At 50.9% G+C, this 25,536-nt stretch overlaps 15 protein-coding genes and 1 non-coding gene across 20 annotated transcripts; 7 read left to right on the top strand and 9 right to left on the bottom strand.

Moving 5' to 3' along the window:
- Positions 1-78: 78 nt before the first annotated feature.
- LOC112347306 (nuclear intron maturase 2, mitochondrial-like) lies at positions 79-1,942 on the bottom strand. The gene has a single exon (XM_024678024.1). The coding sequence runs from the start codon at positions 1,935-1,937 to the stop codon at positions 87-89; it is 1,851 nt and encodes a 616-aa protein (XP_024533792.1). The 5' UTR covers positions 1,938-1,942; the 3' UTR covers positions 79-86.
- Positions 1,943-2,031: 89 nt separating this feature from the next.
- TRNAS-GCU lies at positions 2,032-2,113 on the top strand. The gene has a single exon. It is a non-coding gene; the product is annotated as a tRNA-Ser (tRNA).
- A 270-nt stretch (positions 2,114-2,383) lies between these two features.
- LOC112347205 (mediator of RNA polymerase II transcription subunit 19a-like) lies at positions 2,384-3,650 on the bottom strand. Its single transcript, XM_024677696.1, has 6 exons — positions 3,493-3,650; positions 3,117-3,403; positions 2,868-3,062; positions 2,747-2,806; positions 2,535-2,677; positions 2,384-2,480 (listed from the first exon to the last, which is right to left on the bottom strand). The coding sequence occupies exons 1-5, from the start codon at positions 3,599-3,601 to the stop codon at positions 2,594-2,596; spliced, it is 735 nt and encodes a 244-aa protein (XP_024533464.1). The 5' UTR covers positions 3,602-3,650; the 3' UTR covers positions 2,384-2,480; positions 2,535-2,593.
- LOC9637439 (origin of replication complex subunit 2) lies at positions 3,632-5,601 on the top strand. Its single transcript, XM_024677918.1, has 8 exons — positions 3,632-3,889; positions 3,963-4,069; positions 4,124-4,220; positions 4,272-4,327; positions 4,434-4,546; positions 4,608-4,795; positions 4,877-5,136; positions 5,526-5,601. The coding sequence occupies exons 1-8, from the start codon at positions 3,659-3,661 to the stop codon at positions 5,599-5,601; spliced, it is 1,128 nt and encodes a 375-aa protein (XP_024533686.1). The 5' UTR covers positions 3,632-3,658.
- On the top strand, positions 5,191-8,276 carry LOC9636774. The gene is made up of 2 exons (XM_002972721.2): positions 5,191-5,442; positions 5,526-8,276. The coding sequence occupies exon 2, from the start codon at positions 5,637-5,639 to the stop codon at positions 8,241-8,243; it is 2,607 nt and encodes an 868-aa protein (XP_002972767.1). The 5' UTR covers positions 5,191-5,442; positions 5,526-5,636; the 3' UTR covers positions 8,244-8,276.
- A 17-nt stretch (positions 8,277-8,293) lies between these two features.
- LOC9636775 (pseudouridine-5'-phosphate glycosidase) lies at positions 8,294-10,455 on the top strand. Of its 2 annotated transcripts, XM_024677691.1 has the most exons (12): positions 8,297-8,540; positions 8,601-8,711; positions 8,758-8,840; positions 8,891-8,950; positions 9,001-9,061; positions 9,122-9,228; positions 9,279-9,402; positions 9,449-9,569; positions 9,618-9,703; positions 9,760-9,874; positions 9,957-10,065; positions 10,131-10,455. In XM_024677691.1, exons 1-10 carry the CDS (start codon positions 8,387-8,389, stop codon positions 9,855-9,857), a joined length of 1,005 nt encoding a protein of 334 aa, XP_024533459.1. In that variant the 5' UTR covers positions 8,297-8,386; the 3' UTR covers positions 9,858-9,874; positions 9,957-10,065; positions 10,131-10,455. The 2 variants fall into 2 exon arrangements, with proteins under 2 accessions (XP_024533458.1, XP_024533459.1); XM_024677690.1 differs by lacking the exon at positions 10,131-10,455 and having other exon boundaries at positions 8,294-8,540; positions 9,449-9,703; positions 9,957-10,111.
- On the top strand, positions 10,400-11,629 carry LOC9636776 (probable xyloglucan endotransglucosylase/hydrolase protein 5). 3 transcript variants are annotated; one of them, XM_002972723.2, is made up of 3 exons: positions 10,400-10,647; positions 10,708-11,002; positions 11,075-11,512. In XM_002972723.2, the coding sequence occupies exons 1-3, from the start codon at positions 10,470-10,472 to the stop codon at positions 11,457-11,459; spliced, it is 858 nt and encodes a 285-aa protein (XP_002972769.1). In that variant the 5' UTR covers positions 10,400-10,469; the 3' UTR covers positions 11,460-11,512. The 3 variants fall into 3 exon arrangements, with proteins under 3 accessions (XP_002972769.1, XP_024533462.1, XP_024533461.1); XM_024677694.1 differs by adding an exon at positions 11,569-11,629 and having other exon boundaries at positions 10,456-11,002; positions 11,075-11,453; XM_024677693.1 differs by having other exon boundaries at positions 10,456-11,002.
- LOC9636777 lies at positions 11,569-13,024 on the bottom strand. Its single transcript, XM_024677692.1, has 8 exons — positions 12,807-13,024; positions 12,699-12,758; positions 12,504-12,639; positions 12,405-12,443; positions 12,163-12,356; positions 12,043-12,086; positions 11,868-11,982; positions 11,569-11,802 (listed from the first exon to the last, which is right to left on the bottom strand). The coding sequence occupies exons 1-8, from the start codon at positions 12,995-12,997 to the stop codon at positions 11,655-11,657; spliced, it is 927 nt and encodes a 308-aa protein (XP_024533460.1). The 5' UTR covers positions 12,998-13,024; the 3' UTR covers positions 11,569-11,654.
- Positions 13,025-13,086: 62 nt separating this feature from the next.
- On the bottom strand, positions 13,087-14,269 carry LOC112347275 (ribosomal RNA processing protein 1 homolog). The gene is made up of 3 exons (XM_024677920.1): positions 13,658-14,269; positions 13,311-13,581; positions 13,087-13,246 (listed from the first exon to the last, which is right to left on the bottom strand). The coding sequence occupies exons 1-3, from the start codon at positions 14,267-14,269 to the stop codon at positions 13,155-13,157; spliced, it is 975 nt and encodes a 324-aa protein (XP_024533688.1). The 3' UTR covers positions 13,087-13,154.
- An 85-nt stretch (positions 14,270-14,354) lies between these two features.
- LOC112347204 lies at positions 14,355-15,930 on the bottom strand. The gene is made up of 4 exons (XM_024677695.1): positions 15,497-15,930; positions 14,922-15,201; positions 14,714-14,752; positions 14,355-14,657 (listed from the first exon to the last, which is right to left on the bottom strand). The coding sequence occupies exons 1-4, from the start codon at positions 15,902-15,904 to the stop codon at positions 14,527-14,529; spliced, it is 858 nt and encodes a 285-aa protein (XP_024533463.1). The 5' UTR covers positions 15,905-15,930; the 3' UTR covers positions 14,355-14,526.
- Positions 15,931-16,062: 132 nt separating this feature from the next.
- On the bottom strand, positions 16,063-17,550 carry LOC9637440. Its single transcript, XM_024677697.1, has 5 exons — positions 17,371-17,550; positions 17,012-17,160; positions 16,656-16,866; positions 16,486-16,589; positions 16,063-16,434 (listed from the first exon to the last, which is right to left on the bottom strand). Exons 2-5 carry the CDS (start codon positions 17,138-17,140, stop codon positions 16,270-16,272), a joined length of 609 nt encoding a protein of 202 aa, XP_024533465.1. The 5' UTR covers positions 17,141-17,160; positions 17,371-17,550; the 3' UTR covers positions 16,063-16,269.
- Positions 17,551-17,682: 132 nt separating this feature from the next.
- LOC112347207 lies at positions 17,683-18,284 on the top strand. The gene is made up of 3 exons (XM_024677699.1): positions 17,683-17,888; positions 17,939-18,017; positions 18,079-18,284. Exons 1-3 carry the CDS (start codon positions 17,734-17,736, stop codon positions 18,145-18,147), a joined length of 303 nt encoding a protein of 100 aa, XP_024533467.1. The 5' UTR covers positions 17,683-17,733; the 3' UTR covers positions 18,148-18,284.
- LOC9637441 lies at positions 18,284-19,185 on the bottom strand. Its single transcript, XM_024677921.1, has one exon. The coding sequence runs from the start codon at positions 19,160-19,162 to the stop codon at positions 18,284-18,286; it is 879 nt and encodes a 292-aa protein (XP_024533689.1). The 5' UTR covers positions 19,163-19,185.
- A 22-nt stretch (positions 19,186-19,207) lies between these two features.
- On the bottom strand, positions 19,208-20,703 carry LOC9637442 (GTP-binding protein YPTM2). Its single transcript, XM_002972949.2, has 8 exons — positions 20,477-20,703; positions 20,308-20,380; positions 20,185-20,232; positions 20,072-20,119; positions 19,938-20,009; positions 19,718-19,873; positions 19,539-19,642; positions 19,208-19,478 (listed from the first exon to the last, which is right to left on the bottom strand). Exons 1-8 carry the CDS (start codon positions 20,488-20,490, stop codon positions 19,385-19,387), a joined length of 609 nt encoding a protein of 202 aa, XP_002972995.1. The 5' UTR covers positions 20,491-20,703; the 3' UTR covers positions 19,208-19,384.
- A 200-nt stretch (positions 20,704-20,903) lies between these two features.
- On the bottom strand, positions 20,904-23,146 carry LOC9637443 (anaphase-promoting complex subunit 8). Of its 2 annotated transcripts, none has more exons than XM_024677689.1 (4): positions 22,892-23,146; positions 22,564-22,784; positions 21,200-22,450; positions 20,904-21,137 (listed from the first exon to the last, which is right to left on the bottom strand). In XM_024677689.1, exons 1-4 carry the CDS (start codon positions 23,139-23,141, stop codon positions 21,039-21,041), a joined length of 1,821 nt encoding a protein of 606 aa, XP_024533457.1. In that variant the 5' UTR covers positions 23,142-23,146; the 3' UTR covers positions 20,904-21,038. The 2 variants fall into 2 exon arrangements, with proteins under 2 accessions (XP_024533457.1, XP_002972996.2); XM_002972950.2 differs by having other exon boundaries at positions 22,564-22,771; positions 22,892-23,015.
- Positions 23,074-24,178, top strand: LOC9637444. The gene is made up of 6 exons (XM_002972724.2): positions 23,074-23,184; positions 23,232-23,277; positions 23,340-23,465; positions 23,532-23,630; positions 23,691-23,816; positions 23,875-24,178. The coding sequence occupies exons 1-6, from the start codon at positions 23,140-23,142 to the stop codon at positions 24,057-24,059; spliced, it is 627 nt and encodes a 208-aa protein (XP_002972770.1). The 5' UTR covers positions 23,074-23,139; the 3' UTR covers positions 24,060-24,178.
- Positions 24,179-25,536: the final 1,358 nt, after the last annotated feature.

Genomic DNA, 25,536 nt, shown 5'->3' on the forward strand with positions numbered 1-25,536 from the left:
AGCTCTTGGGATTATTTCAAAGATTGCAAGATTCATAATCTTTTTCTTCTCACTACACAAGTAAATCATAATTCTGTCTTAAGGTTTTAAGTATCATTGCATCTCTGAAGTATTTCTGATAATGGCTTCCTGCAATCAAACTCAAACATTAGGTCGATTAGACCTTTGTGCAAATCTATGCTGGCATCTCTATATCTTTCAGTCTCTTTCTCCAAAGTTCCAGGCCTCTTCCCTTCGATGTATCTCTCAAGACAAATCTCATGAAAAGGCATCCATTTCTTAGTCACAGGCAAGAACAAAGGTGGCAGCACTTGGCACGAATGCCGGAATGGAATCCCCACGATCTCGTCGGGGAGAGGCTTGATCCTCCTGGCATACTCGAAAACTCCCTTCTTTCCCTTGATCTTCCAGCTGAGATCATCGCCGCCAAGCTTGTAGACGGGCGCTCTCCTCTGGAGCCGGTGCTTGGAAGCGTACATGATCGCCAGGGACGATCGCAGGACAAACGTCAGGAACACCGTGATCTTCTTGCGGTTGATCGCCAGGCGATAGAAGCCGGCCAGGAGATGGAGGAGATCCGAGACCTGGAGGTTGGCGTCCTCCTGGCGCGCCTTGAGCAGCCGCAAGCACGGATGGATCTTCATCCTCTGCCCGGCCGGGAGCTCCAGGATCTTCAATCGCGCCAGGCTCTCCACGCAGTGCTTCATGCTGGCCACCAGCCGGATCTTCTGCTTGCTCACCTCCCGCGAGTTCTCGCGGCTCCGAGGAATTCGATGCTCGAGAGCCGCGTCGGCGCTGGCCTGGATCGTGTGAGCCAGGAATGGGACCTTTTGCGAGAGGTGGAAGATCTCCGGGAAGAGCTCGAGCTTGAGCTTGTCACGGCAAAACTCGCGGAGCTTGGCCTCCATCGCGACGATCTCCTCGTCGGCGCCTTTAATCCCCAGGAGGAAATGCCCGGCGTAGCGAACGTACTCCATCACCTGGCCCTGCCCCTGCGCGGCGTCGAATTCCTCGATCTCGCGCTCCACGAATCGATCGAGCTCGTCCAGGACGATGTTGAGCAGCAGGGGGCTCAAGATCTTGCAGCTTCCCCAGTGTGGCGAGTTCTTCCCCTCGATCGGTCCCATGGCGAGGAAGCACTTGAGCCAGAATGGTCGATTCTTCTCCCTCGTCAGGCGATGGATCTCTTGCTCCATCACTCGCCACTTCTTCTTCTTGGAGAGGAAGTACTCCTCCGGGACGATGGTGTCTCTCGTCTCCACCGAGAGGCCATCCCTGACGAGCTTGACGATCAACTCGTCCTGGACGACGCGAGAGAAGATCTCCATCGCCACCTCCAGCTCCAGGCTCTCGAGGATCGACGTCTTGGCGGTGATGAACCACGTACACTCTTGGAAGCTGCCCGTGATGTACTTGAGCGCTGTCATCGCTGTTCTTCCGGGCCGAAACGCGAAGGATCGATGCGAGAACCGCGCCTCAAACACCGGCTCCAAGATCATGAGAAGAACTTCCTGGACTACCCGATCCTGGAGCTCGGGAAGCTTGGTCGGGGAGAGGAACGCTGGAGTGAGATAGAGCGTGCCGGTGCCGCCCCAATCGTATCGCTGCGAGAGCACCGCTTCGCGCAGTGGATCCAGCTGCGCGGCCAGCTTGGGATGGAGGGGGCGATTCTTGGGGACGAAGAAATCCAGCGCCCGGCACGATCTCCAGTAGGCCATCTCCCACAAGACCTTGCTCTCCATGGCGCTGGACGCGTTCTTGAGGATCGAGTGCCTGTCCTGGAAGCCCTGGATCCAGTGCTCACCGCATAGCCGTGCGCAATCGCTCGCCCATCCGCCATCTTTGCCCTGAGAATGATCGATCCAGCGATGGCGGGATTGACGCGCATACCTGCGGCACTGGAATGGAGGTGCGAAAGCTCGATTCGTTGGCCGCATTCCGGGGTCTGGCTGGAAGTGCTTAAGCCCTAGAAACATTTAGACAGAAGAAAATATATCAGATAGTAAGAGTCTGCAGAAGCTTGCATAGCTTGTCGCTTTGGCCGAGTGGTTAAGGCGTGTGCCTGCTAAGTACATGGGGTTTCCCCGCGAGAGTTCGAATCTCTCAGGCGACGAGTTCTTTTTATTCTTTTTTGAGCAAAATATTATGCTTGGATATTCTAAAATATCTTACCATCTAACAATTGTTATTTATTTAGATTAATTTTGTATGTATAATTTATAAACATGTTATAAACTTTTAAAACCGTTTTAGTATATTCTTTTTTATTCTACCATCTAATGCAATAAAATTAATCAATTACAAACATGCTTATATTTGATCAATTGGATTCATAAGTAAGAATAACACTGCTACTATTTTCTGTTGCTAAACACGATGCATGCAAAGCTCAATAATATTCGAGAGATTTTTGCCTCAAAAAATGAATAATAATCAAGATTTACAAAATTGGCAGGCTTTCTTAGCAGAAAATCGCTTCCCTGGAACAAAAACACTGCGTGTAAGTTAACACCATAGAACGATTTTCGTCATACCTTCGCGGATAAGTTTACATTCGCTCCTTGCAGCAAATTCTTCCAGGAGGGATTTCGTCCTATCGTACTTTTACAGTGGCAGCAGCCGCTGCAGTAGCGGAAGGAACCGCGGCCACAGCATCCGGATTTGGAGAGCTCTTGTGCTGCGAAAAAAAAGAGAGAAGAATCAATCGATACGCTGAGCAAAGAACTAAGGATTTCTCCGTGAATACCTTCTTCTTTTTGTGCTTGTGACCATCGCCTTCCTCCTCTTCACCCTCATGCCGTCGCTTCTAAGATCATCCACTTTGTAGTTACATACCACAAAGAAGAGAAGAGCTAGCCGAGAGTTACCTTCTTCTTATGCTTCCTTTTTTCTTCGCCATTCTCTCCCTTTGCATCTTTGTCCCTGTGCTTCTCCTTACGCTTCTCCTTGTCCTTCTCTTTGTCTTTGTCCTTGTGCTTGTGTTTATCCTTGTGCTTGTGTTTCTTGTGCTTCCTTCTCTCCTCATCTTTCGTCTTTCCAATCGTTGGTTGCCCTCGATCGGCCTGGCCGAGCCACACATTCAGCCAAGAACACAAAGAAAGAACTCTAAAACTTACTTCTGGCAGAGAAATTGGCCCACTTTCTCGAAACGTGAAACATCGTCTCAGCGTCTCCAGATCAAAAGGACGGATGTCCACCGGGAAACCGTCGCTGGGCGATGGTCTGAGCAATTGCCCAAGCTCCATCCCATCGCCTTTGCGAATTTCCATGTCTCCGACCACGTCCCGGAGGTACTTGGACTCGGCAATTGACGCTGGGAAGGATTTCTTCGTGTATGTCTCGTAGTGCTCGCGGAGGCCATAGTGCGTGATCAAATCCACAGCACCGGTCAGCTCTCGCGGTCCTACAGTAGAGCAAAAGAGCGTAAGCAAAGGATCGCGCTCACGCTCTCGTACAAAAACCCTAGAGAAGGAGAGAGGAAGAATCACTGACTTGGTCCGGGTTTGAGAAGCTTGAATGCTCCACTGCCGCCTTCATTGCTACTGCTCACTGCTCCAGCGGCGATCCCAGCAGCTCCAGCGCCTCCGGAAGCCATCGCCATATCTCCGACTAGTGTTAGCCCTAGAATAAGGGGAAATTTCTAGGGTTTATCGAGGAGATGCCCAAGAGAAGAAGGCGATCGAACGTTTTCTCGATTGCGCAGGCTGGAGAGGTTGATCGATTGCAGGAGGTAAAGGAGCAGCATTGTGACGAAGTAGAGCGAGTGCTTGAAACCGCCGGCGCCGCCCCTGTGGATGCCGGCGAAAATGGGACGCCATCGCGAAAAGAATCCTCTTCCAGCAAGAGATCTGCCAAAGCAATCTCTGATGTCCGTGTGGTCGATGAGCAAGTAAGCCGGGATATTTCCTCCTGCATTCTGGATCTCTCTTGATAAATCTCCTCTTTTCTTCTTTTCTTTCCAGGAATTGCGAGCGGCTTTGGCACAGCTCGTTCCAAAGCACCAGGTGGAGCAAGCACGCCTTCTCGACTCCTACAAAGAATCTTATCCACACTGGTTCTTTCAGCTGAAGTTGCTAGTTATGTTTCTGGATGAGATTCTTCTCTAACTCTTTCGTTTTCCTAGATGCGGTTTTGGACTTTTGATGTATGGATTTGGATCCAAGAGGCAGCTTCTTGAGGATTTTGGATCCACAGCATTGACTGATGGTGCTGCTGTTGTGGTAAATGGCTTCCTTCCAACGATTAACTTCAAACAGGTAGCTTCTTTCCAGAGCTTATCAAGACTTCGCAGCAAATCTTTGCCAGGTTTTGCGTACTTTGAAGCAAAGTTTGTATGGAAGCTCGGGCACGACGAGTGCCACAAGCGTGGAAGACATGGTGGCCTTACTCTCTGGCTATCAGGGTGACTCGATCGTTTATATCATCGTTCACAGCATCGATGGTCCTGGTCTGAGAGATGGCGCTACGCAGCAGCAGCTTGCCAAGCTAGCTTCGTGCTCGCATTTCCGGATAGTTTCTTCCATCGACAGCATCAATGGTCCATTATGTAAGTGAAATCTTTTCCTCCTTTTGGTTTTCATGCAACGTTGTGTTTGTTCTTTGTCCAGTGTGGGATAAACGCATGGCGAACACGCAGTTCAATTGGTGGTGGCATCACACCCCGACTTACGCTGCTTACGATGCCGAGGCCTCTCACGTTCCGCTACTGCTTTCTTCCCTCGGGACCAGCAAGAGCGTCCGCAGTGCACTGCTTGTTTTACAAAGCTTGACAACGAATGCTCAGAGCGTCTTCAAGGTTCTAGCCGACCACCAGCTCGCAAACCCGGAGGACGAAGGTGAGCTCTTTGTCTAGTATTCTCGTCCTGATGGCGTTTAGGAAACCAGGAATGTCGCAGTACCAGCTCTACAACAAATGCAGGGAGCGTTTCCTGGTGAGCAGCGAGCTGACACTCCGAGCTCACCTCACGGAGTTCCGAGACCACCAGCTCGTTCGCTGGAAGAAAGGCTCAAACGGACAGGAGTGCTTGCAGATCACTCTATCAAACGATGCTCTAGCGAAGATGCTGGAAAATCTGTGTCCGAGCTAGCACAGCCAGCAAAAACCATCGATCCAGCTTCATCTTTCCCGGGGATCCGGTAAGTCATCTCCTTTAGAGCGCTCCTTTGTGATTTTGCTTATCAACAGGGAAAGACCACTGCCACGGGACGCCGTTGGATACGGCATCTATCCAACGGCCCACGACTGTTCTCATTTTTTTTAACGAACTGTGGGGAAGAGGCGCGCATGCTGGTCCTCGAAGAAACGGCGCAACCGCTAGCTAGCTGCTGCCAAAAGCAAAAGAAAAAGAGAAAAAAAGAGTCCTGCGAAACCAGCAGCAGCCTACACTGGAAGATCCAGCTCGCCGAATCGAAGCTCCAGCTTTGAGCTCAGGAGAAATCGAGGTGAGTGGAAAGTCTCCTTCTCGAGCTTGCATTCGCCGGTACGCTGAGGAACTCACTCACTCACTCTACTCGCTTGCTTGTAGCTGCCGGGAGCTGAGCTCAATTCCCGGAGAGCTCATCGCGCTTGCCCTAGGGAGCTCCGGGATTTGTTTCAGCTGAATTCGGTTGAGAAACGAAGGGAGCTGGACAAGTCGATGATGGATTTCCTAAGCTTGGTGGAGGCCCCCCGGAGCCAGGCAGCTAGCATCAACGTTAGCAGCGATACCACCACCAACGAGAAGAACACGGATATGGAGGTGGAGATGGTCGTGGAGGAGGAAGAGGAGGAGGATAAGAGCAAGCTGGGAGCTCAGGTCAATGGCCAGTTTAGCGAGCTCGTCGATATAGACTTGCATTGCGACGAGGACCTCGGGAGTGATTGGTCACCTCCAGGGAACCGTCCTCCTCCGGCTCCTGTTCTTCCTCAGCTTCTTCAAGCCAAGCCGGCTCGATCAGTTGAGGACGACAGTAGCATCCAAGTGAAGGTGATCGAGGAAGTTGTGATCACGAGCAGCAGCACCGTGAAGTCGTCCGGAGAAGGTGGAGGCGACAAAGATTGTCTTGTGGTGACGAAAGCGAGCTCGGACGAAGAGGTGAATGTCAACAGCAGTAGCAACACGAGCGTGCAAGTGCAGCAAGTTGTCGTAAACTCTTCACAGAGCGCGGTAGTGGAAGATCACAGCAGCAGCAAGGAGCTGCAAAAGAAGGAGCATTCACTCTACGCTCTACGGAGGAACCCGAAGCGCAGCCGGAGATTTATAGACCAGGAGTATGCTCTCGACATCCTTCCAACTTCTGGGAGCTCGTCATTTCATCCAATCTCGTCGCCAGTAACTCCTGGCGGCGGCGGAGCAGGAGCAGTGGCGACTCCAAAGAAGAACTCCAGCGCCGCTACCGTCAACAACGCAAACTCCAACTCTTCCATCTTTGCGGACAAAGCAAGAGCTTGTACCGAGTGTGGCAAGGAGTTCTCGTCGTGGAAGGCGCTGTTTGGACACATGAGGTGCCATCCAGAGCGAGAATGGCGGGGAATCCAGCGGCCTGACAATCTCTCCGACTACAAACTATCCAAGTCAGGAAGCGTTCGCAGAAATTCCAGCAAGAAGTCGAGGCAAGCACCGCCGCCAGCAGCAGCACCGTCGTCCTTCCTGCTCGACGATGATCCAGACGACGAGCTCGAAGCTCTCTATATCAAAGTCGTGCCTTCGGATAACGAGAGTGATACGGAGAGCATCGAGGCGGCGTATATCAATGGAAGCTGCAACAGCTCCGGAGGCTTTAGCAGCAAAGGGAAGATCATCACTGGGAAACGGTCCAAAAGACCGAGGCAGCCGCCAGCGGAGATCAAAGAGGAGCGAGACATGGCAAGGTGCTTGGTGATGCTCGCCTGCGCAGGACGAAAGTCGAACAGTAGCTTGGGATTTGAGGACGAAGATGAGGACGGAGAAGAAGAAGGAGCCGTGGAAGGTGGTCGAGAAGAACATCAGGCAGAACAACGAGAAGAACACGAGGAAGACGATGGCGAAGAAGGCGCGGAGGAAGAAGACGATGAGGAAGAAGAAGAAGAGCTCGAGGACGAAGGAACTTCCACGACTAATAACAACGTAGTCGCGGACTCCACTGCCACGAACAACGCAGTAACTTCAACACCGGACAACGCAATGGTGGTGCATGAGAGGAACATCGTGAGGAACAGCAGCGTGGTGAACTTTGGATCGTCCAACGAGATGATTGAAGATTTGGAGGACCTGGAAGAGGTCGGGATCGACGAGTCCAGCTTGGTGTGCTCTGCTGCGGAGCTCCTGGACCACGACTTTGATGGGATCAGGATGAAGTACGAGTGCTCGACGTGCAAGAGGATCTTCAAGTCGCACCAGGCACTTGGGGGACACCGAGCGAGCCACAAGAAAGTTAAAGGATGCTTTGCAAAGACGAGCTTGAGCGGTGGCAGTGATGGAATCATCCAGCCGCAGCAACAGCAGCAGCTTCCATTCCAGCAGCAGCAGCAAGTGATCCTCCATCACCAAATTCATCAAGCTCATCAACTCCAAGCTCACCACCAAGCCTCCCAGCAGGAAAGTGCCGAGGAGGACATCACCGACGAGGAGTTCTTGAGGTCCGAGGAGCAACTTTTGCCGCTAGACTTCCACCACCATCACCACCATCACCACCACCACCACCACAACCACAGCCACAGCCACATCCACCATCTCCCGCTGGCGAGCAGCTTTCGATTCAAGGACGAGTTTGGCTACAGCAGCAGGAAGATGAGCATCAAAGGCCACGAGTGCTCGATCTGTCACCGGGTTTTTACGTCGGGCCAAGCTCTCGGGGGACACAAGAGATGCCACTGGGGTGGGAGTGATCGTCCACTGTCGTCGGAGCCACCATCGCAGCAAGTACTAGCGGTAACTTCTTCGATTGTGGCGACGACGATCGGAGCTCCAGCATCGAGTTTATTGCCAGCTCCAGCTCTAGTAGCAGCGGTTGTAAATCCAGTTCCAACTCTTCCAGCAGCGGCAGTGGCCCCTACTCCAGCAACAACAGCTTTAGTTCCGGCTCCTCCAGTTCCAGTTCCAGCGGTGATTCCAGCGATGATCCCAGCAGCAGCGACGGTTGGCCGAGAAGAATTCGCAGCTGCGAGGGAGGAGTTTTTGGATCTGAATTTGCCGGCGCTGGTGGAAGAGGAAGAAGAGTGTGAGGACGAAGACGATGGCGAAGACGAGCTAGAAGATACTAGCTTTATCAGTGTTCCAAGATGAGATAGTTAAAGATATAATCCTGCTTGGATAAAATCGCTTATTTGGTTTAGGGCTTTAGTATCTAGGCGCGCATTTCTAGCGTCTTCGCGATCGGCAATCCAGGGTTCTTGCGATCAGAGCGGCGGCAGCAGCAGCGATTGGCAATGGCGTGCAGGATTTCTGTGATTTCCAGGCATATTTCTTCGCCGCCGCTGGAACATCTCGACGATCTGGGGATTCGTGTCGCGCCTGAGGTTCGATCGGCTCTTTCCAGTGGCGTCGGTGTGGTTGCACTGGAATCGACCATTGTATCGCATGGTATCGCGCTTGTTAATTTCTTCCGACTTCCATTCGAGTGATTTTCTTGCTCTTTGCCAGGAATGCCTTACCCGCAAAACTTCCATACAGCTCAAGAGGTGGAATCCATTGTGAGAGCGAACGGGGCCGTGCCGGCAACCATAGCCATCTTAGACGGTGTCCCATGCATCGGTATGCTTTTGTTTCGTTTTCTGGTTCTCTAACACAGCATGGATAGGCTTGAGCTTGGCGGAGCTCGAACGGCTTGCGAAGCTTGGTACCATGGTTTCAAAGACCGCTAGGCGCGACATTCCTTACGTCGTAAGCTCTTTTTTTACTTGTTCTCCACAGTTAGTGTTTTTCTTTCCCAGATTGCTCGTCGAGGAAACGGAGCAACCACTGTTTCAGCAACAATGTTTTTCGCTTCAAAGGTAGTTTCTACATTGGGAAAAAGAGGAGTCTCTGATGGATTATGTTCCAGGCGGGAATCAAAGTGTTCGTAACTGGAGGTATTGGAGGAGTTCATCGACAGGGCGAGTCAAGTAAGCCCAATGTTCTTTCTTATGTCATACTTTTGTGTCTTCAACTTTGTTTTTATTAAGCTATGGACGTGTCCTCGGACTTGACAGAACTGGGTAAAACTCCAGTTGCGGTGGTTTGTGCAGGGGTAAAATCAATCCTTGACATTCCACGAACACTTGAGTACCTGGTAAGACCATCGTATAGCGCACGAGTGTTTTACTATGAAACAATTTGCAGGAAACTCAAGGAGTGACGGTTGTTAGCTACTCAACTGATGAATTTCCAGCATTTTTTACTCCTAACAGTGGCTGCAAAGCACCTTGCCGAGCAGACAGCGTGGAGGAATGCGCAGACATCATAGGTAAGCTCTAGCCATCGTGGTTATCGATTCTAACTTGACACTGCAGAGGCAAGCACGAAGTTTGGATTGAGTTCAGGCATTTTGATCGGGGTTCCAATACCCGCAGAGCATGCAGCGGCAGCTAAGAACGTGGAATCGGCCATACAATCGGCATTGCATGAAGCAGAGTACGTCTCAGTGACCTCTCGCTATTCCTACGTGTGTTTTCTTTATAGGAGCAGAGGTATTGCCGGTAATTCTGTGACGCCATTCTTGCTCAAGCGCGTCAACGAGCTCACTGGAGGCGATTCATTGGCTGCAAGTATCCTTTTGTTTGGTAGTCTTCGTTTGGTAGTTTTTCTTTGCTACAATTGACAGATATCCAGCTCGTGAAGAATAATGCACTCGTTGGTGCGAAAATTGCAACGGCTCTGACAACAAGGCTGAGTCGCTTCACTAAATCGTCTTGCCACTAATGTCGTCCACGAAACGCGTACGTGAAAACACTGTTTCTTTTTCCCATCTGTTGGGTTCACCACTCCTTGCCTGTTTCTTTATTTCTGTGCTTTCAACAGATTATACTTCCCGCGGCATGTCGCTAGGTAGTGGCAACGGACAAAACACCACAGCTGTTAATGCCAGACACGGAAAAACTAAACTACTTGAAAGTGAGGTACTTACGAGGTAGAGACGATCAACATCAACACGTTTATTGGTTTTGATTTTCGTCTTGCTGTGTTGGATTACAGATGGGCAACGAGCTCAGTTTTTCTCACGAGAAACTTTTTGCCACACAGCCAATCCTCTCTTGCCATTGGAGCCTCGCTCGCGCAGAAGCTTCCTCCCATACCAACAACATATGGTGACCTTACTCTCTCTTGAGCTGGATCTTAGTAAGCCTCCAACTCATTCTTCTCCCGATCACGCGCTTATTCCGCGGCAATGGCTACATCCTATAAATCTCCATCACCACCCCAGTGTCAACCATTGCAAACTCCATCCCGTCTGCTACCAGTCTTCGAAGTTTCATCCATCCAAGCCTCTGATCATACAAGTCTTCTGTTCTTGCCAGGACTTCCGATCGAGCAATGGGTGCTCTCAAAGTCATTGCATTGCTGTTGTTGGTCGAGCTTGCGCTCTCTGCTCGTCTCCCACCAAAGTCAGATGTTTCTTTCTCTCAGAACTACTATGTCCGATGGGCCAACGATCATACGCGAGCCCTCAACGGTGGCACCGAAATGCAGCTTGTTCTCGACAAGGCATCAGGTAACAATCTCTCTTTCTTTCAAAGCTTCTCTTTGCTGATCAAGTCCTGTTGCATGATAGGTGCTGGATTTGGGTCCCGCAGCAAATACTTGTTCGGTCATGTCAGCATGAAGATCAAGCTGGTTCCCAAAGACTCTGCTGGAACGGTGACGGCATTCTACATGTCCTCCGAGACCGACAAGCACGACGAGATCGACTTTGAGTTCTTGGGGAACGTTTCCGGGCAGCCATACATCGTCCAGACCAACGTTTTCGCCAATGGCGTTGGAAACCGGGAGCAGCGACACTACCTCTGGTTCGACCCCACTCAGGACTTCCACAGCTACTCCTTCCTCTGGAACAAGCAGCAGATCATGTAAGTGAGCCCTCCATAGCCACTAGTTTATATCGATCGATCATTGCTGAAGCTGTGGTTTTGGTCCCTCAGATTCTACGTGGACGATGTCCCTCTGCGTGTCCACAAGAACAACGAAGCCATTGGGATCCCATTCCCGAAGAGCCAGCCAATGGGGATCTACTCGAGCCTGTGGAACGGAGACGACTGGGCTACTCGCGGCGGACTGGAGAAGATCAACTGGGATCACGCTCCATTCGTGGCGGCGTACAAGGGATTCAGCGTGGATGCTTGCGCCGGGGGTGTGGAGTCGTGCAGCGCTCCCAGGGGCAACTGGTGGGAGCAAAAGGCATTCCAGCGTACCGACAAGGAGACCAAGAGCAAGCTCAAGTGGGTCAAGGACAACTACATGATCTACGACTACTGCACCGATAGCAAAAGATTTCCCACCACTCCAGCCGACTGTGGCCAGTTTTGAGAGCTTCCATGTACTTACATTCTTTTGTACAAAAAAACACACATTTTTTTTTACCAGACTTTACATGCTTCCTCAGTAAGATCATGCCATAGTTGCCGACTGTGGCCAGTTTTGAGAGCTTCCATGTACTTACATTCTTTTGTACAAAAAAACACACATTTTTTTTACCAGACTTTACATGCTTCCTCAGTAAGATCATGCCATAGTTGCCTGGCTCTCATCGAAAATCGGTGCGAGATACCACGCGTAAGGAAGGCCCTTTTCCTCGGAGGAAGTGTTGTAAGAGGCATGCGTGATTTTTCGCCTTCTAAAGTATTCTCCCCATGCGTACTGTACTATGAACCTGCGGGAAGAAGAAGGTGTTTGTGAAAAGGCACGAGCTTGAATGAGAAAGTTTTTTTAAAGTACCACAAGACGATGGCGATCGCACAGAGGGAGATGAATAGTATCGCTGTGACTTGGGATTCTCCAGAGTACTTTATCCATCCGATGACGATCATGCTCAGGAGGAAGAGAGAAACACCTGCGGCAAAAGAAAGAAAAGCTGAGCTCCAGGATTTGGCAACTGTTTTGTACGGCTTACCGAAAGAAAAGGAATGGAAAGCTTGCTGCCAGGTAGTCTCACATCTGCGTGGACAGCAAGATCATGAAAGAGTGTACTTACGACAGAAGGAAAACAAGGAAAAAAGAACGAAAAATCTACCTGCAATACCAAAAGGCTTCCAGAGTTCTCCTGGGCGCAGGAGGATGATCACCTGGATTGTAGTTTCGGCAAAAGTCTAAGCAGTTAAAGATGAATTCCTCCTCGGCTTCTTCGTTGACATAAGTTCTGCCAATCTTGAGAATGCTTCCTAGAATAAGCGTGCAGGTAACCATTGACATGATCATCAACCCTTCCTGTAAGAAAAGAGTGAGCTGAATTTTAGGTAGATTAGGAAATCTCACCACAACAGCCGTGAGGACTCCATACACTCCAAACAAGGCCTACTGCGAGAAACAATGAGTCCATGAACCGCGAAGAAAAGTAACTTCGAAACAATCAACCTTTGAAAACTTCATTTGTGGTTGGAACTGCGTAAGCGTGACAATAGCGAAGCCTGCAAAGAGCGCTGACAAGTTTGACACTGCCTTGAGAAGCTCCGATTTCTCTTCCACATCTCGCCGATTCCTCTCCACAAATCTGCCAAAGGAAAGAAGTTTTAGACCAAAAGAACAAGAAAAACAAGTCGAGAAGCCTGCCTTAGCCAAAGGCAGCGCGCATTCTCCAAATTCCTATACTCCAGATTCTCCTGCCTCCACCTGCGATCGATCCATCACTGCAAGAAATCCCTTGCTCTAGACCCTCACCATCGCTTGCTCGCGCGCAATTCGGCGTCGTCCTTCCTCACTCGGCGCTCCACACGCATCCACTCCACATCCTGCGATCGCGCCTCGTGAATGTGCGCCCGCCAGGCCGCGTCCTCCTCCCGCCACGCCCGGTTCATGCCGCTGTCCAGCGCCGCGAGGATGCCCTGCGCTGCGTCGCCCGCGCTCGCCATAGCTGGCAAGAACCCTAAACCTTTAAAAAAGTATTACACGCTGGCATTAAAATTTCCATCGCGAGCCCTAAACCTTTAAGACAACTTTACACGCTCGCATTAAATCCCTTTTAAAACGTAAGGAGAAAAAGTATACAAAGGTTTATAGGTTTACCAATCAATCAACTGGGATTGGTACCATAATGCTATCATTTCTTGCACTTGCAAAGATCAGTTCTTCCAGCTCCCCTTCCTCCGAATCCACATGATCTAGAAAAACTCACAAAGAATGAATCAAAGATCTTCTAACTTAGCGGCTTTTCATCGTGCTAACCTGGATCCTCGTCGAAGAGGATAGCTTTGCTGGTGCCACTGCTCTTGAAAACCTCCATCTTGATCACGCGATTGCCTCCAAACACCTCCAGATGCACGAGATCGCCAGTCTCGAGCTCCTGATCCTCCACAAACTGCCTCCATTCATGGCGCTTCACCATGAATCTCCTCCCGGAGCTGTGCACGCTCAGCGATTGGCAGCTCCCGCCATTGATCACGCGGTACTGCATCCCGATGTTGATGTGCGCGCGCACGAATCCTGGGGGCAAGTTCTAGAGCACACAAGCAATCACAGAGAAGCCAAGGTTGGAGGAGAAAGATCATAGAATCCCAGGGGAAGATCGATACCAGAGTGAAGCTGGGCGACAAATGCGACCTGGTGATCTTGATGTCGATGCTGGGCTTGTCCGTGTCGCTGCAGATCGTCACGCTCGACGGCCTGCCATTCCCCTTTGCGCGTTTCCTGGCTGGCGGCGACGCACTGTTGTCATCTCCCGAGACTTTGGAGCTGGAGTCCAAGCTCGCCGCCGCCCGGTTCTTGGCACCGCCGCCGCCGCTCCTCCGCCTCTTCCTCCTCGGAGCTTTTTCCTTCTCCGCCTCTTCCTCTTCCTCGTACTCCTCCTCCTCCTCGTCTCCCCCCGGGCGAAAGCTTTGGAGAAGCTCCAGCTGCTCGTGCTGGCTATGGCGATCATCGTAATCGCCATCACCCTCCTCGTCATCGTCGCCCTCTTTTTCTTCCTCCGGGTCCTCTCCCTCGTCTACCTCTCGATGCTGCGCTTGGAGATGGCGATAGCTCGCGTCGGGATCGCCACCACCGTCGCCCACACTCTTCACTCGCAAATTCCAGCCATGCTCGCCTCCTCCATCTTTCTTCGTCAAGCTCTTCCTCCGAATCACAACGCTTGCTTTCACCTCTAGCTCTTCCTCCGCGCCGAGCGCCCGATCGAGACTATTTCCCATACAAACTCCACCTAAAAAGCCTAGTTGAAAAAACCAATGCGTCTACCTCACCAAGAACCCTAAAAACCACCCCTCACACAACTTGTCCCTCATACAAACACTTATATAATGTTTGAAGTTTAACAATACAACAAACCAATGCTCTATGGAGCCCTCGGTTACAAAGAAAGTGATTTTCTGTAGGAACAGTGTCTCCAGAGATGAAAAGGAAACGAAGAACGAAGAAAAAAAAGTACCAAGATGACCGGAAATTAATCTTAAGCCGCGACGCCTTCTGCTGGGGAAGATTCAGGCCCGGCTGCTGCTGCTGCTGCTGCTGCTGCTGTTGCTGTTGCTACTCCTGCTGCTGCTGGTGTTGCTGCTCCCGATGTTGCTGCTCCTGCCGAATCTGGACATGAAACTGAGCTAGCAACAAGCGTGTGAGTCAAGAGCGAAGTACAAAACCTGTTACTCCCGGCGAGTAGAGCTCAGCGCCGCCAGGTCCTGGAATGCCAAGAACATTAGCTCTAGAACACCTGAGAGAAGCAAGAGATCCAGCAAACCAGACAAGAGATCCGAGCAAGCCAGACAAGAGATCTGAGCAAACCAAACAAACAGATCCGAGCAAACCAGACAAACAGATCCGAGCACAAGACAAAGAGAGCACACGGACCTGTGTTTGGGTAGGGAGGTGGAGACGCTGATGGCTCCGCTGGAGTGTACTGCGCGAGCGAGTGACCCTTTTCGATCCGGAGCTTGGACTTGCCCTCCATCTCGAAGTGCACAGTGTCGTTGAGCTGGAGATTGTGCTCGTGGACGATCTGGGCCCAGTGCTGCTTCTTAAACTTGAACCTCGTCTTGGTGATCTCCTCGATCTCTAGGGACTTGCCCTGCACGCCGTTTGAGATGTCGAAGAAGCTCCCGTGCATCGCAACGAACTCTGGCGGCACAGTCTGCGAGAGCAAGCAAGTCAGACATGGATGGATGGTAGAGAAAGCTCTAAGCTTCGAATCAAGCACAGAGAGAAAGAAGGCTCGAGCAAACTCCAAGTCGGACATGGATGGATGGACAGGCTAAAACTAGAGAAAGCTCCAAGCCTCGAATCAAGAACAAATATCAGCAAGAAGGAAAAAAAAAAGCACAGAAAGGGAAAAGGAAGAAAAACAAACCACACAGGGGAACAAAGCAGGAAGCAAGAAGAAAAAGGAAGAAACTAGCTCAAGAACACAAAAGGGAAGAAGGACTTACCACATGGAAATTTGGAGAAAGGTGTGACTTTAGCACGCTCATGTCCAGGCCGGAGTTACTCCACTTCATACACGAAGTCTTCCTCCCAGCGTAGCGCCCCGTCCGCGGCGTCGCCCCTTCCTCCAGCGGCTGCTGCTGCTCGCTATCGCTCGAATTCGCCTCGTCCAGCGCCCCCACCTTCAAAATCTTGCGCGCTCGCATCGACCGGTCGTCGGCGCTCTTGCGCGCCCTGCTGTCGCCGTTGGGCACCGCGTACTTGGGCATTGCCTCCGCGGCGGGCGTCTGCTCGGCATTCCCATTCGCGGCGCCATTCGCCTGCTGCCCGCGGCCGCCGTGATCCACCTTCTTGATGCGCAGCGTCACCTCATACTCGTCGTCCCGGAATACCTTCTCGAGATTGTTGCCCATCTCCGCCAAGAATCGCCGCCGCCGCCGCCGCCGCGAGATCCACAGCTCTTCCTTCTCCCGCCGAATCGAGGAGCGCGCTCACATTCTCTCCAAAATCCCGCTCCAGATACCCCAATAAGAGAACCCCTGAGCCCTAAGACTCTGCTTCCATTTCTTGATAAAGACGATTCCATGGGATATTCCCCCACCACGTTATTTCCCTGTGTAAGTAATTGATTGCGCAAGAACAAGGCCGTGTTCTTCCTTTCTCCGCTCGCTACTAAAACGTACCACTGTGGTCTCTCTTATTTTTCTTCCGCGATGGAATGGATCGATCGAGAGAGCGAGAGCGCTCCTCCATTCTTTTTTGCTGGTTTTGGCGTTGTCTATAAAATCTCCCACTCCGAGTCTGATTCTTCCTTGGGATTTGTCACGGCGGTAGCGCTGCTGTCCCAGTTTTCCACGATGCCAGAGCTTTTCTTGTACTCGTCCGTGATGTACCACTGAGCAACTTGGTCGCCGGCTTCCACCACGGTATCGCTCTCCTCGGCCTGGGAGCAATCGAAAACATGAAAAACACGAGAAGCAAATGATTGGAGAACCTGTGATCCGGAAGAAGTTGTTTGGGCTTGGGTCTCCGCGAGCTCTTCGATCTCGGGCTCTTCAATCTCGGGACCATGCGTTTGATGGAGCTGAGCATCACCTCCTGACAAAGCAAATCCATTTAGCCACACAAGCTAGTAATCCAAAAAACTTGGAAAGCTTTCCGTACCTTGCGAAACTCCCCCTGTTTCTGCCTGTGTTTGCGAATCCTCTTGCTTGACAGCGGCTTTTTTCTTGCTCGCCTCGCATCTACACTGGCACTTGTCGACGTGCTTGCACTCGTCCTCGGCTGGAAGCAAGTCACGAATGAGCTCCGAGCACACCTTTCTCATGGTTGCTCCAGCCGTCGATACCTGGGTCTCGAAGTACTTCCCAGCCTCCTGGAATCGCAAAACATAACAGAGCTTGGAGCTTAGACTTGGAAACAAACGCTTAGACTTAGAAAGAGAGAGAAAGAAAGAAAGAAAAAAAAAAGCTCTAGCTCCACTACTCTAGAGCCTATCTCTTTGAGAAAAATCCTCTCACCTGGAAAAGGAGCGAAGGGTTCTTGTCAGCCTCCACGCAAATGGCCTCGATCTTCATATACATCCGGTCCATGAAAGATGCCTCCTTGGATGGAGCTAGAGTCTCATCGGCTTCGGGCTTTTGATACATTCTTCCTCCAATCGCATTCCCTGCGAAGCCAGGAGGAGAGATTCAGCCATCGCAGCACTATTCAAGCGGCAAAGACGACCCTAGAGGAGAAAGGACCAAAAACTGGGAGGAATCCATCGCGCGAGCGCCAGAACCGAGAAAAGAATCCGTAATATCGCTAGGGGAAGGGGAGAATCCTCTCCAGGATCATCGCGGGGGCGATCGAGGCCAAAAAACAAGACGATCGTTACCTGTTTGCGAGCTCCTCCTGCGCCAATCCTCGCCTGGATTGCGAGAGCTTAAAGAAATCGCGCAGGATCAGGGCAGCGGCATACGCACCGCTCGTGGCTCCCAAATTTCCACGATCGCTTTGGCGGAGAGAAGAACTTTCAGGCGGCCGAGAATTATCCCCGGCAGGGCGCCCGTCAATGTGCCCGTCGAGGCCTCTGACGTGCTGACGGGCGGCCGTCATGACACTGGAGTCTGGACTGGCGTACACGTGTTGGAAATGTGCCGTACGCCACTGGGCCGGGTGGCCAAAATTCCCTTCCAAGCTATGGAGATGTTTGGATAAACCCTAGTGAGCTCTAGGGTTCTTTGCGAGCGCTCGAGCGATGGATAAGATTTTCGGTCCAGCGTATCGCGGCGATCCTGGCGTCCCGCATTCCGGGAAGGAGAATTTCGAGAACATCTTCATGGCATCGGTGGGATTCACGGTCTACACTTGGTTCTTCCCATACTACTGGGAGCAGTCGCATTTCCTGTACAAGTGAGTGGCCATTTCGTCTTCTCTCCATTCCAGATTCATTCGTTTCGCAGCTTTCACGACATCGCGATGTGCGCCGAGCATCACCAGTGGAGGAAAGCAATGCAGAAGGGCGAGCGCTACGAATTCAAGGTAAGACCTCTTGTGCTTCTCTCAAATCTCTCATTTTCTTGTTTTCTTTTGTTCTTCCCAGTGGAACAAGTTCATGAAGCCAAAGGAGCGACGCTCTTACTACTACCGCTGGAGAGATTACTACCCCTGAAAGGAAAGGAGAGCGTTTCTCTGGCCAACTTCATGGAAATGTTCAAGCTCAATCACAGCAAAGAACTTCCAGGTCCTGTTTTGTTTTTCCTTTTTCAGTTCTTTCAATGGCAAACAACGGGAAGCTTTCTAAGTGTTTATAAGTCTCCATAGCGACGACCATCGTCCTGTTCCTGGAAGCTACTCCCATTCCCGACGAAACCATTTTGGAGAGCAGGATAAACTCCATAGCCATATAACTGTGGCCTCAGGTATGGAAACTGGAATGGACAATCAGTCGAGTACTGACTTTGCTGTGTGTAGAAATCCAGCTGCTGATCGCCTTGTGGCGTCCAGTCATACGAATCGATGGAGCTCCAGGCAAAACCACAGTCATAAATCGCAGCCTCGGCCAGCTGCTTGTGCTGGAAGTTATCAGCCTTTTGGAGCTCTGGAGAACAAAGGAAGAACTTAGCAACGAAAGCGAGGAAAGAGAACAACTTACCGCCAGCTCCATGAGCAAAGTGGCACTTACCACCGAAGGAGCAGCGGCCGGAGCTCTCCCACTGGTTGCAAATCCGGGTCTTCCAGTTCGGTGGCCGGATGGAGCTGTGATCGATGCTGCTACATGACGACGACGGTGCCTCGTCGTGGAGAAACGTGCAGCGATCAGCGTAGGGGCAGCTTCCTTCTCGGAAGAACTTACAGGGCCGGGTCTTGAAGCTCTGAGCAGCTGGATCGAGTGGAAACGATGGTCCTGCGGCGACGAGATCAGCCGCTGGCCTGCGAAGCTCCTCCACTCCGTGAGCAAAGTTACACCTCGCCTCGAAGGGGCAGCTCCCAGCTATGAACTTACTGCACAGCTTGGTCTTGTAGAAGACCTTTGCCTTGCTTGAATCCATCGCCATCGAGGAGGAAGTTTGATGATCAACGAATTCATACCACGAGCTTTCCATCATCGTTCTCTGCGTGCTCGCTGTGATAGAATCATCACCCAGGAGCTTCTGTCCATTATCTTCCTCTCGCAATTCCTCCATCTCATATCGCGAACAATGGCCAACCACCAAATTTTCGTTTCGGCATGAAAAACCGTCAAGTATATTCCGTCATCGTCAAGCACAGAGGGTAAAAAAGTACTAAAAAATATTCACTGGAGGAGAGGAAGAAAAAAGAAAAAATGAAACAACAAATGTGACACCGATCATCGAATCTACGTAAATTTTCCCTTCTTTTCTCCTTCGTTGCAAATTTTTTCCTCCCTAGCAGCAGCCACCCTTCTGGTTGAGAGGTTGCCCCTTGTTGAGACTGACGTTGTTGGGCTTGTTGCTGTTCATCGCCGGTTGGCTCGCCATCCTGGAAACAATCACGAATTCTTCCGCTTAGATCGTGATCCCTTTGATCTTTTCTACATACCTGTTCTTGATCTCCGCAGCCATGGTCATGAATGCCTGCTCTACGTTGGTCGCATTCTTGGCACTGGTTTCTAGGAACGGGATTCCTATCTCGTCTGCAAAAGCCTGGAAGTAGAAGCCTTTTAAGATCTTGTCTTGCAAAAGGAAGAATAGAAAAGCAGAAGAAAATAAACAACTTGCCTTGGCAGTCTGGGTGTCGACGACCTTCTTGGCCGTGAGATCGGCCTTGTTACCGACGAGGAGCTTGTTCACATTCTCGCTCGCGTAGCGATCGATCTCGTTCAGCCACTGCTTGACGTTGTTAAAGCTTTCCTGGTCGGTCACGTCGTACACGACCTGCGCGAACGAGCAAACGTGTCAGGGAATTACCATCGTGTGGAAAAACTGTAGGCCAGCTTACGATTATCCCGTGAGCGCCACGATAGTAACTGCTGGTGATGGTCCGGAAGCGCTCTTGCCCAGCAGTGTCCCACTGTTGTTCGCAATTGAAAAAGAAATAGTTAGAACTATACAAAACCTTTCCAACTGTCTTACAATTTGGAGCTTGATGGTCTTTCCTTCCAGCTCCACTGTGCGAATTTTCTGTAGCAAGGAAGCCAAGCCGTCAGCGAGAGGATTGGCACGGCTAGCGAATGCGTGATACTTACAAAATCCACCCCGATAGTGCTGATGTAGCTCTCAAGGTAAGAATCGTCCTACAAACAAGCAAAAGAACAAGAAAATTCATCAATTCATCTCAATCACAGCATGCAAAATGTAGAGCCGCTTACCGCGAATCGCAGCAACAGGCACGATTTTCCCACGCCGGAGTCGCCAATTAGCAAGAGTTTGAAGAGGTAGTCACTGCAAAGGCCAGGCGCCAGGGAGGAGAGAGGTCAATGACTGCAGAATCTAAACCCTAAAAAACAGCAGCGCCGGGGATGGAAAGAGTGCGCTTACTACTCGGGATTCATAGCTGCCGCTGCCGCCTTCTTCTCAGCTCCAAGCTCCCCAAAATCCCCGAAATCCCTGCAAAAGACCTGTGGATCTCGCGGCGCCCTGGCTGGAGCAGTCCCTTAGGTCGTGGATCGAAAGCGCCGCAGCTCAGATCTGACCCAGCTCGCGATGGCGCGCGCACACCGCTTTCCCTTCTTTCCTGGCGGATTCGCAACAACAGGGCAACTTGTGAGGCCTGTTAAATATACATCGGAAACCCCAACTAATCCAGGCCGTCCAGGCCCCGCCATCCAACGGCGTGCATCACCACACGCGGGCAAAGGGCATATGCGGTAAGACGTCGCAAACGACCGTAATGTAAGTATCGCTGCCGCTAATCCGAGGCCATCCAACCGCCCCAAGCAGCGAGCGTGGGCTTTGCACCACCGTCGGATCTCATCTTCCTACATTTATGGTGTTTCTGGTTTTGGTATTACAACAAAAGAGTTCCTTCTGGCGAGCCTCGGCCATTTAGAAAAAAATTGAGGAGAATGTTAGTCACGGCTTGAACAATCACACGTACTTTTCATGGAGTGAATTGCTCTAAATCCATCGATGGTAGCACCGAAGCATGCTGCTGGACGCTTCTTATCTCCCGGAGTAGAGCTTTGGCCTCCTCTTTAGCCTGTGGAGAACGAGAACTTCCTCTTAGAACCAACACGAAGAAGTATCAAAGAGAGAACTTACCGGGCCGCCATAGTCGAGGAGTCTCATACAGTACATCTCACTGTCGTCTAGAAATCCCTGGTTCTTGGAGTGCGTCGCCAGGAAGAGCAACGCATCCACCACGTCCTGTCCTTCACTTTGATCCGCCTCGAGCCTCTCGAGATTTTTCTTGTAGTAGTAAGAGGCCTGGTCCGCCTGTCCAAGCTGGCTGTGCAGCTTCGCAAGCTTGTTGAGCGCTATGCCTTCGCGATCGTTGTTGTTCACGGCCCGGCGGTAGCACCGGATAGCGGCATCAAACATCTGGAGCTGCTCGTTCTCGTAGCACTGTCCCATGGCACACCACATCCGAGCGTCATGAGGACGGAGCTGCGCGGCACGCCGGTAGTAGTAGAGCGCGTAGAACGGCATGATGAGAAGCTCGTAAGTTTGTCCCAGGCCATACCACGCGCGGTAGTCTCTGGGATTGATATCCACAGCTCTGCGGTACGCGTCGATGGCTGCCGGAGTGTTCTTCATTTCCACGTACTCGTGACCCATGAGAGTCCATGCTGATAAGTACTTCCGGTTGAGCTTGAGAGCTCTCTTGAAGTAGAGCACCGCCTTCTCGTGCTGGGCTTTCAAGCTGTAGTAGTTCCCGATGATGCAGCACGTCTCAGGCCGATACTTGTCCGTCAGCACCGCCTTGTGAGCAAGATGGCTCAGAGCTGCGAAGCACTCTTTGACGTAGAGAATGTTGGAGTACATGTCCATGCCTTCGATGCGATACGGGTCCGTCCGGAGGAGTTCCTCGAACAGCCCCTCGGCTTCGTCAAACTCTCGGAGGTTGTAGTGTGCTGTGGCTGTCTGCGCGAGAACGTAGTCACTGACTGGAAACATCGCGTGGAGCGAGCGGTAGCACGCCAGGCCTTCGGAGTTCTTCTGGAGATCCAAGTAGACGCTGGCTATGAAGAAGTCACGCATCCAGTGGTCCTCGAGTCGCAACGTTGGTAGGATCTCTGGGTCTGTGCAGAGAGCTTGGAGCTCCAGCCATGCGCTCCAGTTCCAAGGATATGTGTTGACGGATGCACAGAGAACGGCCCGAGCCTCCGACTTTCGGTCCCTTTCATGGAGGACCACCCCGTAGAGATAGTTTCCAAACGCATCAAGAGTTCCTTTTTCACTGTGTGATGTCAGCTCCTGTTCTAATCCGGCTAGCTCGGGATTTACAGCATCACTCCTTCCCAAAGGACCACCCAGCTCAATAATCTCCTCTTCTTTCCTTTTCTCCCCGGCCTGAAATCGAAGAAGCAAAGATGAAAGCGACTAAGTCTCGCTAGACCAAAAATGAAGAAAGTCTAGTCGTACTAGAGTTTTTCTACTAGAACGAAAAAATGGAGCTAGCTTACCAGGTAAGTCGCGTAACACCTTAGAAAAAAAGATTTCTTGCCAGTAGCACCCCTCAAAGCGTGTGCTGCTCTTCGATACTCCCGCATATCAAAGAATGCCTTTGCGAGTAGAAACACGTCTCCATCGCCGCCCTCCGCCTCGTCGGGCACTGGCGCTGGACCTACATTCTCACGATCCTCCGGAAGCCCGACCAGTTGCTCGGCAGCCCTATTCACGCCCGCTAAACAGAGCTAGTTCAATAGCGAAGAACACAGCAGCGAGCGCTCAAAGAAAACGCGATCGCGAGAAAATGGAAAAACATCGAGAATCGAGAGCTAGAACACGCACCATTTCGCGGCTGTGTAGAGTCCCCTGTCGCGGAGCTCGCGAATCGCCCGGCGGAGCTGGAGCCTGTGAGACGCGCCTGCCGCCATAGCGCAGCAGCAGCACTTCCTAGAACTAGGGCATCGTCTAAACCCTGAGAATGTTTTAGCCAATCCAACGGCTCACAACTGGTAGCTATCCAACGGCTGCGATCTTGCACAAAATAGAAAAATTTCCTCCCTCTAGGGTTTTTGCGCGGAGGGGGGAGGGCCATGGCTGCTGTGAGATCGATTTGTCGGCTTGGAGCTGCGATCCAGGTAGAGATTTACCCAGCTCTAGTGAAGCGCCTAAATTTCTGGGACAGGGCTGGCATAGAAATCTCATAGCGAAGATTCCAGTTCCCAAGCTTGGTAAGCGTCCTACATTTTTTCTTCTCTTGGAATAATCGAGGGGATTTTCTCTTTTCCAACAGCGTCGGAGTTTAAGCCTCCTCCAGTGAACGAATTTGGAGAAACAAACGCCAGGCCTGGATGGCTTCGTGTTTCTGTGACCGCGGCTTTTCTTGGATACATGAGCATGAACGCTATTCCAATAATTGGTATGTGAAAAAAACTTGCGTTGTTCTTCCATAGCTTCTTAACGAACGGGAACTTTGTTTTTCTAGCCGAGGGTACTGTGAAACATCCGGTGCTCTTGCTCAAAGTGAAAGATCCCTTCTTCCAGCGAAGTGGTGCTTCCAGATTGATTTATCTCACTCTTACCGGTAAGTTCTCGCTTGTAAATTCAAGCTCTTGACATTCATGCGTGTTTGCTTCTTTCTTAGATGGAAGGAAGCAGGCAGCAGTGAAATACGGAGCCATCGGATTGCTCCTGGAAATGCTTGAGTCGGCCACCGATGACAAAACACGCATCGCTGCTCTCAAAGCAATGAACGCCCTTGCTCAATGCGGTACTTTTCACACTTTTCCTTGGTCTCTCTCTCAAATGCGCTACTTGTTCTTGGACAGATTTAGCGATCAAGGTGCTTCACAGGCGAGAAGGAGGTGCTGCTCTCGAAAAGATGGCCGAGTCTACTGCCAACCTCGAAATCCTGTCGCTTATTACTTCCATTCAAGACAAGATGAGGAGGCCGCTTGTGCTGGACGAAGAGGACGACCTTTTAGTGGCTACTCCGGCACTGGCTATGTCGTAAGCAGCAACAGCGATGGACGAGTCGAGAGCTCGGTGCAAATAAAACCCGGGCTTGTGAAGAACAAAGAAAACTTGATATGAACTTCGTGTTTTGTGAATGTAAAAACCATTTTGTGGACAGGATCATCTCTCGCTCAAGTCGAGCTTTGCTCTTGAGTGAGCGATTGAAGAAAAGAATAGAAAGAAGCTAGCTAGACTTTAGCTCACAGAACTTTGGAGCTTGCATTTGATCTCGGTGAAGAGAGAGACGAGAGAAAAAATCACGTCGCCAACGATTGCAGCCTTGATTTGGCCCCTCCTTCGCAGCTTTCTTCTTTGCAACCTCTTCGGATCATGATCCGGCGAGCAAATCGAAACCAATCCTTGAATCAAAACCTCCATTTTTTCTCTGGCGTTCTTTCTCTCCCGGCGAGAAGAGTACCACTTATATTGACTCGACCAAAACAAAAGAAAAACGAAGAATCAAAGCGATACAGCTGTGAGTTGGCTGTGGTTTCATACGCGATTGGAATGTTTAATCGTGTTAGCGATGTCAAAATCGACATCAGCCAGGATGATAGCGTGAAAAAAAGGCCTTGACACTTTCTTTTGCTCAAATGTGTCGACTAAATCGCGAGTCCACCAAGCACGGTTGGGCCAGCTCTCGATTTCGTGACCCCAACAACCGATCAAACTTTAAACTTTGTCGTACGGAAGTTCCCAAACTTTGCCGAAGAAACTCTTTTCACAACTTTTCAAAGTTTCGGCCATGAGCACGTAGCTGGCGCTGTTTCGCTTGTCCATTTCTTTGATGGGTTGGAAAGCGGCACTTCCCACTTGCAAATTCCCCACTTTCTACTGGGATCCAGCAGCGTCGACCAGATCTCTCACGCCACGGTATTGTTTTTGCCGAGAGAAAGGCATCCTCCAGCCGGTTTGCTCGTCCGAGCATGTCAATCACGCAGTTGTAATGCTCCATCGCTGGTTTTAGTGGATACTCTGGAGAACTCACGTTTTTCCTCAGAAAAAACAGCTCCTTCCCTCGATCGACGATCCAGTACGCGGAGAGAAGAGCGGCTTGACAAGCTCCTTTGTCATTGTTCCAAGGAAATCGAACATTGTGGCTATAACCCGAGGTGAACGAGCTCCGTCACTGGATCGCTTTTGTCTCTGGAAAGTCTAAAAGACCTGTTAGGCGTTGACATCTGCCGTCAAAGTCGATTGCAGGGAAAACCACGGCACTGTCTTCTCCCAGCTCGGCCTTGCAAGTTTCCGAGTTTCCGATGTCCACAGCCGCCATCTTTGCGCAAGCTTTGTTCACAAATCCAGAACTGGACTTTGAAGAAGCTCCCGTAAAATTCAGAACTTACCCTTAAACGGAATGAAAATATAACAATTGGCAAAAATCAAAGTAATTCGTATTAAAGATCATGAAAGAAATTATTGTGTCAAAAAATAAATTATCTACTTATTTTATTCACAATTAAAAATAAATAAAA

The sequence above is a fragment of the Selaginella moellendorffii genome, unplaced genomic scaffold (genome assembly GCF_000143415.4).
Source record: "Selaginella moellendorffii unplaced genomic scaffold, v1.0 SELMOscaffold_20, whole genome shotgun sequence".
Lineage (NCBI taxonomy): Eukaryota > Viridiplantae > Streptophyta > Lycopodiopsida > Selaginellales > Selaginellaceae > Selaginella > Selaginella moellendorffii.

What these genes read in the sequence shown, in the direction of transcription:
- LOC9637441 (XM_024677921.1), bottom strand. Translation starts at nt 19,162, where the DNA reads ATGGAGGAATTGCGAGAGGAAGATAATGGACAGAAGCTCCTGGGTGAT.
- LOC112347205 (XM_024677696.1), bottom strand. Translation starts at nt 3,601, where the DNA reads ATGGCGATGGCTTCCGGAGGCGCTGGAGCTGCTGGGATCGCCGCTGGA. An exon ending in AAAGGAAGCATAAGAAGAAG is followed by an intron (nt 2,807 to 2,867) that starts GTAACTCTCGGC and finishes GGATGATCTTAG; the next exon opens with AAGCGACGGCATGAGGGTGA. An exon ending in ACAAGCACAAAAAGAAGAAG is followed by an intron (nt 2,678 to 2,746) that starts GTATTCACGGAG and finishes TTTTTTTCGCAG; the next exon opens with CACAAGAGCTCTCCAAATCC.
- LOC9637440 (XM_024677697.1), bottom strand. Translation starts at nt 17,140, where the DNA reads ATGTATCAAAAGCCCGAAGCCGATGAGACTCTAGCTCCATCCAAGGAG. An exon ending in ACCCTTCGCTCCTTTTCCAG is followed by an intron (nt 16,867 to 17,011) that starts GTGAGAGGATTT and finishes TTGCGATTCCAG; the next exon opens with GAGGCTGGGAAGTACTTCGA. An exon ending in AACAGGGGGAGTTTCGCAAG is followed by an intron (nt 16,590 to 16,655) that starts GTACGGAAAGCT and finishes TTGCTTTGTCAG; the next exon opens with GAGGTGATGCTCAGCTCCAT.
- LOC9636774 (XM_002972721.2), top strand. Translation starts at nt 5,637, where the DNA reads ATGATGGATTTCCTAAGCTTGGTGGAGGCCCCCCGGAGCCAGGCAGCT.
- LOC9637444 (XM_002972724.2), top strand. Translation starts at nt 23,140, where the DNA reads ATGGCTGCTGTGAGATCGATTTGTCGGCTTGGAGCTGCGATCCAG. An exon ending in GAACGCTATTCCAATAATTG is followed by an intron (nt 23,466 to 23,531) that starts GTATGTGAAAAA and finishes TTGTTTTTCTAG; the next exon opens with CCGAGGGTACTGTGAAACAT. An exon ending in GAACGCCCTTGCTCAATGCG is followed by an intron (nt 23,817 to 23,874) that starts GTACTTTTCACA and finishes GTTCTTGGACAG; the next exon opens with ATTTAGCGATCAAGGTGCTT.
- LOC112347207 (XM_024677699.1), top strand. Translation starts at nt 17,734, where the DNA reads ATGGATAAGATTTTCGGTCCAGCGTATCGCGGCGATCCTGGCGTCCCG. An exon ending in CAGTCGCATTTCCTGTACAA is followed by an intron (nt 17,889 to 17,938) that starts GTGAGTGGCCAT and finishes TTCGTTTCGCAG; the next exon opens with CTTTCACGACATCGCGATGT. An exon ending in GCGAGCGCTACGAATTCAAG is followed by an intron (nt 18,018 to 18,078) that starts GTAAGACCTCTT and finishes TGTTCTTCCCAG; the next exon opens with TGGAACAAGTTCATGAAGCC.
- LOC9637439 (XM_024677918.1), top strand. Translation starts at nt 3,659, where the DNA reads ATGCCCAAGAGAAGAAGGCGATCGAACGTTTTCTCGATTGCGCAGGCT. An exon ending in TTTGCGTACTTTGAAGCAAA is followed by an intron (nt 4,328 to 4,433) that starts GTTTGTATGGAA and finishes CATCGTTCACAG; the next exon opens with CATCGATGGTCCTGGTCTGA. An exon ending in TCATCTTTCCCGGGGATCCG is followed by an intron (nt 5,137 to 5,525) that starts GTAAGTCATCTC and finishes GCTTGCTTGTAG; the next exon opens with CTGCCGGGAGCTGAGCTCAA.
- LOC112347204 (XM_024677695.1), bottom strand. Translation starts at nt 15,904, where the DNA reads ATGGGCAACAATCTCGAGAAGGTATTCCGGGACGACGAGTATGAGGTG. An exon ending in TTTCTCCAAATTTCCATGTG is followed by an intron (nt 15,202 to 15,496) that starts GTAAGTCCTTCT and finishes TTGCTCTCGCAG; the next exon opens with ACTGTGCCGCCAGAGTTCGT. An exon ending in CTACTCGCCGGGAGTAACAG is followed by an intron (nt 14,658 to 14,713) that starts GTTTTGTACTTC and finishes TTTCATGTCCAG; the next exon opens with ATTCGGCAGGAGCAGCAACA.
- LOC9637442 (XM_002972949.2), bottom strand. An exon ending in GCCTGTTGCTGCGATTCGCG is followed by an intron (nt 20,233 to 20,307) that starts GTAAGCGGCTCT and finishes GCTTGTTTGTAG; the next exon opens with GACGATTCTTACCTTGAGAG. An exon ending in GTGGCGCTCACGGGATAATC is followed by an intron (nt 19,874 to 19,937) that starts GTAAGCTGGCCT and finishes TCGTTCGCGCAG; the next exon opens with GTCGTGTACGACGTGACCGA.
- LOC9636777 (XM_024677692.1), bottom strand. Translation starts at nt 12,997, where the DNA reads ATGGCGAGCGCGGGCGACGCAGCGCAGGGCATCCTCGCGGCGCTGGAC. An exon ending in GCGCGCTGCCTTTGGCTAAG is followed by an intron (nt 12,640 to 12,698) that starts GCAGGCTTCTCG and finishes TTCCTTTGGCAG; the next exon opens with ATTTGTGGAGAGGAATCGGC. An exon ending in TTTCCATTCCTTTTCTTTCG is followed by an intron (nt 11,983 to 12,042) that starts GTAAGCCGTACA and finishes CTTTTGCCGCAG; the next exon opens with GTGTTTCTCTCTTCCTCCTG.
- LOC112347275 (XM_024677920.1), bottom strand. Translation starts at nt 14,269, where the DNA reads ATGGGAAATAGTCTCGATCGGGCGCTCGGCGCGGAGGAAGAGCTAGAG. An exon ending in TGTCGCCCAGCTTCACTCTG is followed by an intron (nt 13,582 to 13,657) that starts GTATCGATCTTC and finishes TGTGTGCTCTAG; the next exon opens with AACTTGCCCCCAGGATTCGT. An exon ending in CCTCTTCGACGAGGATCCAG is followed by an intron (nt 13,247 to 13,310) that starts GTTAGCACGATG and finishes GAGTTTTTCTAG; the next exon opens with ATCATGTGGATTCGGAGGAA.
- LOC9636775 (XM_024677690.1), top strand. Translation starts at nt 8,387, where the DNA reads ATGGCGTGCAGGATTTCTGTGATTTCCAGGCATATTTCTTCGCCGCCG. An exon ending in GGCGCGACATTCCTTACGTC is followed by an intron (nt 8,841 to 8,890) that starts GTAAGCTCTTTT and finishes TTTCTTTCCCAG; the next exon opens with ATTGCTCGTCGAGGAAACGG. An exon ending in CAATGTTTTTCGCTTCAAAG is followed by an intron (nt 8,951 to 9,000) that starts GTAGTTTCTACA and finishes ATTATGTTCCAG; the next exon opens with GCGGGAATCAAAGTGTTCGT.
- LOC112347306 (XM_024678024.1), bottom strand. Translation starts at nt 1,937, where the DNA reads ATGCGGCCAACGAATCGAGCTTTCGCACCTCCATTCCAGTGCCGCAGG.
- LOC9636776 (XM_024677694.1), top strand. Translation starts at nt 10,470, where the DNA reads ATGGGTGCTCTCAAAGTCATTGCATTGCTGTTGTTGGTCGAGCTTGCG. An exon ending in TGGAACAAGCAGCAGATCAT is followed by an intron (nt 11,003 to 11,074) that starts GTAAGTGAGCCC and finishes TTGGTCCCTCAG; the next exon opens with ATTCTACGTGGACGATGTCC.
- LOC9637443 (XM_024677689.1), bottom strand. Translation starts at nt 23,141, where the DNA reads ATGGCCCTCCCCCCTCCGCGCAAAAACCCTAGAGGGAGGAAATTTTTC. An exon ending in CTCTACACAGCCGCGAAATG is followed by an intron (nt 22,785 to 22,891) that starts GTGCGTGTTCTA and finishes AGCTCTGTTTAG; the next exon opens with CGGGCGTGAATAGGGCTGCC. An exon ending in GGTGTTACGCGACTTACCTG is followed by an intron (nt 22,451 to 22,563) that starts GTAAGCTAGCTC and finishes CTTCGATTTCAG; the next exon opens with GCCGGGGAGAAAAGGAAAGA.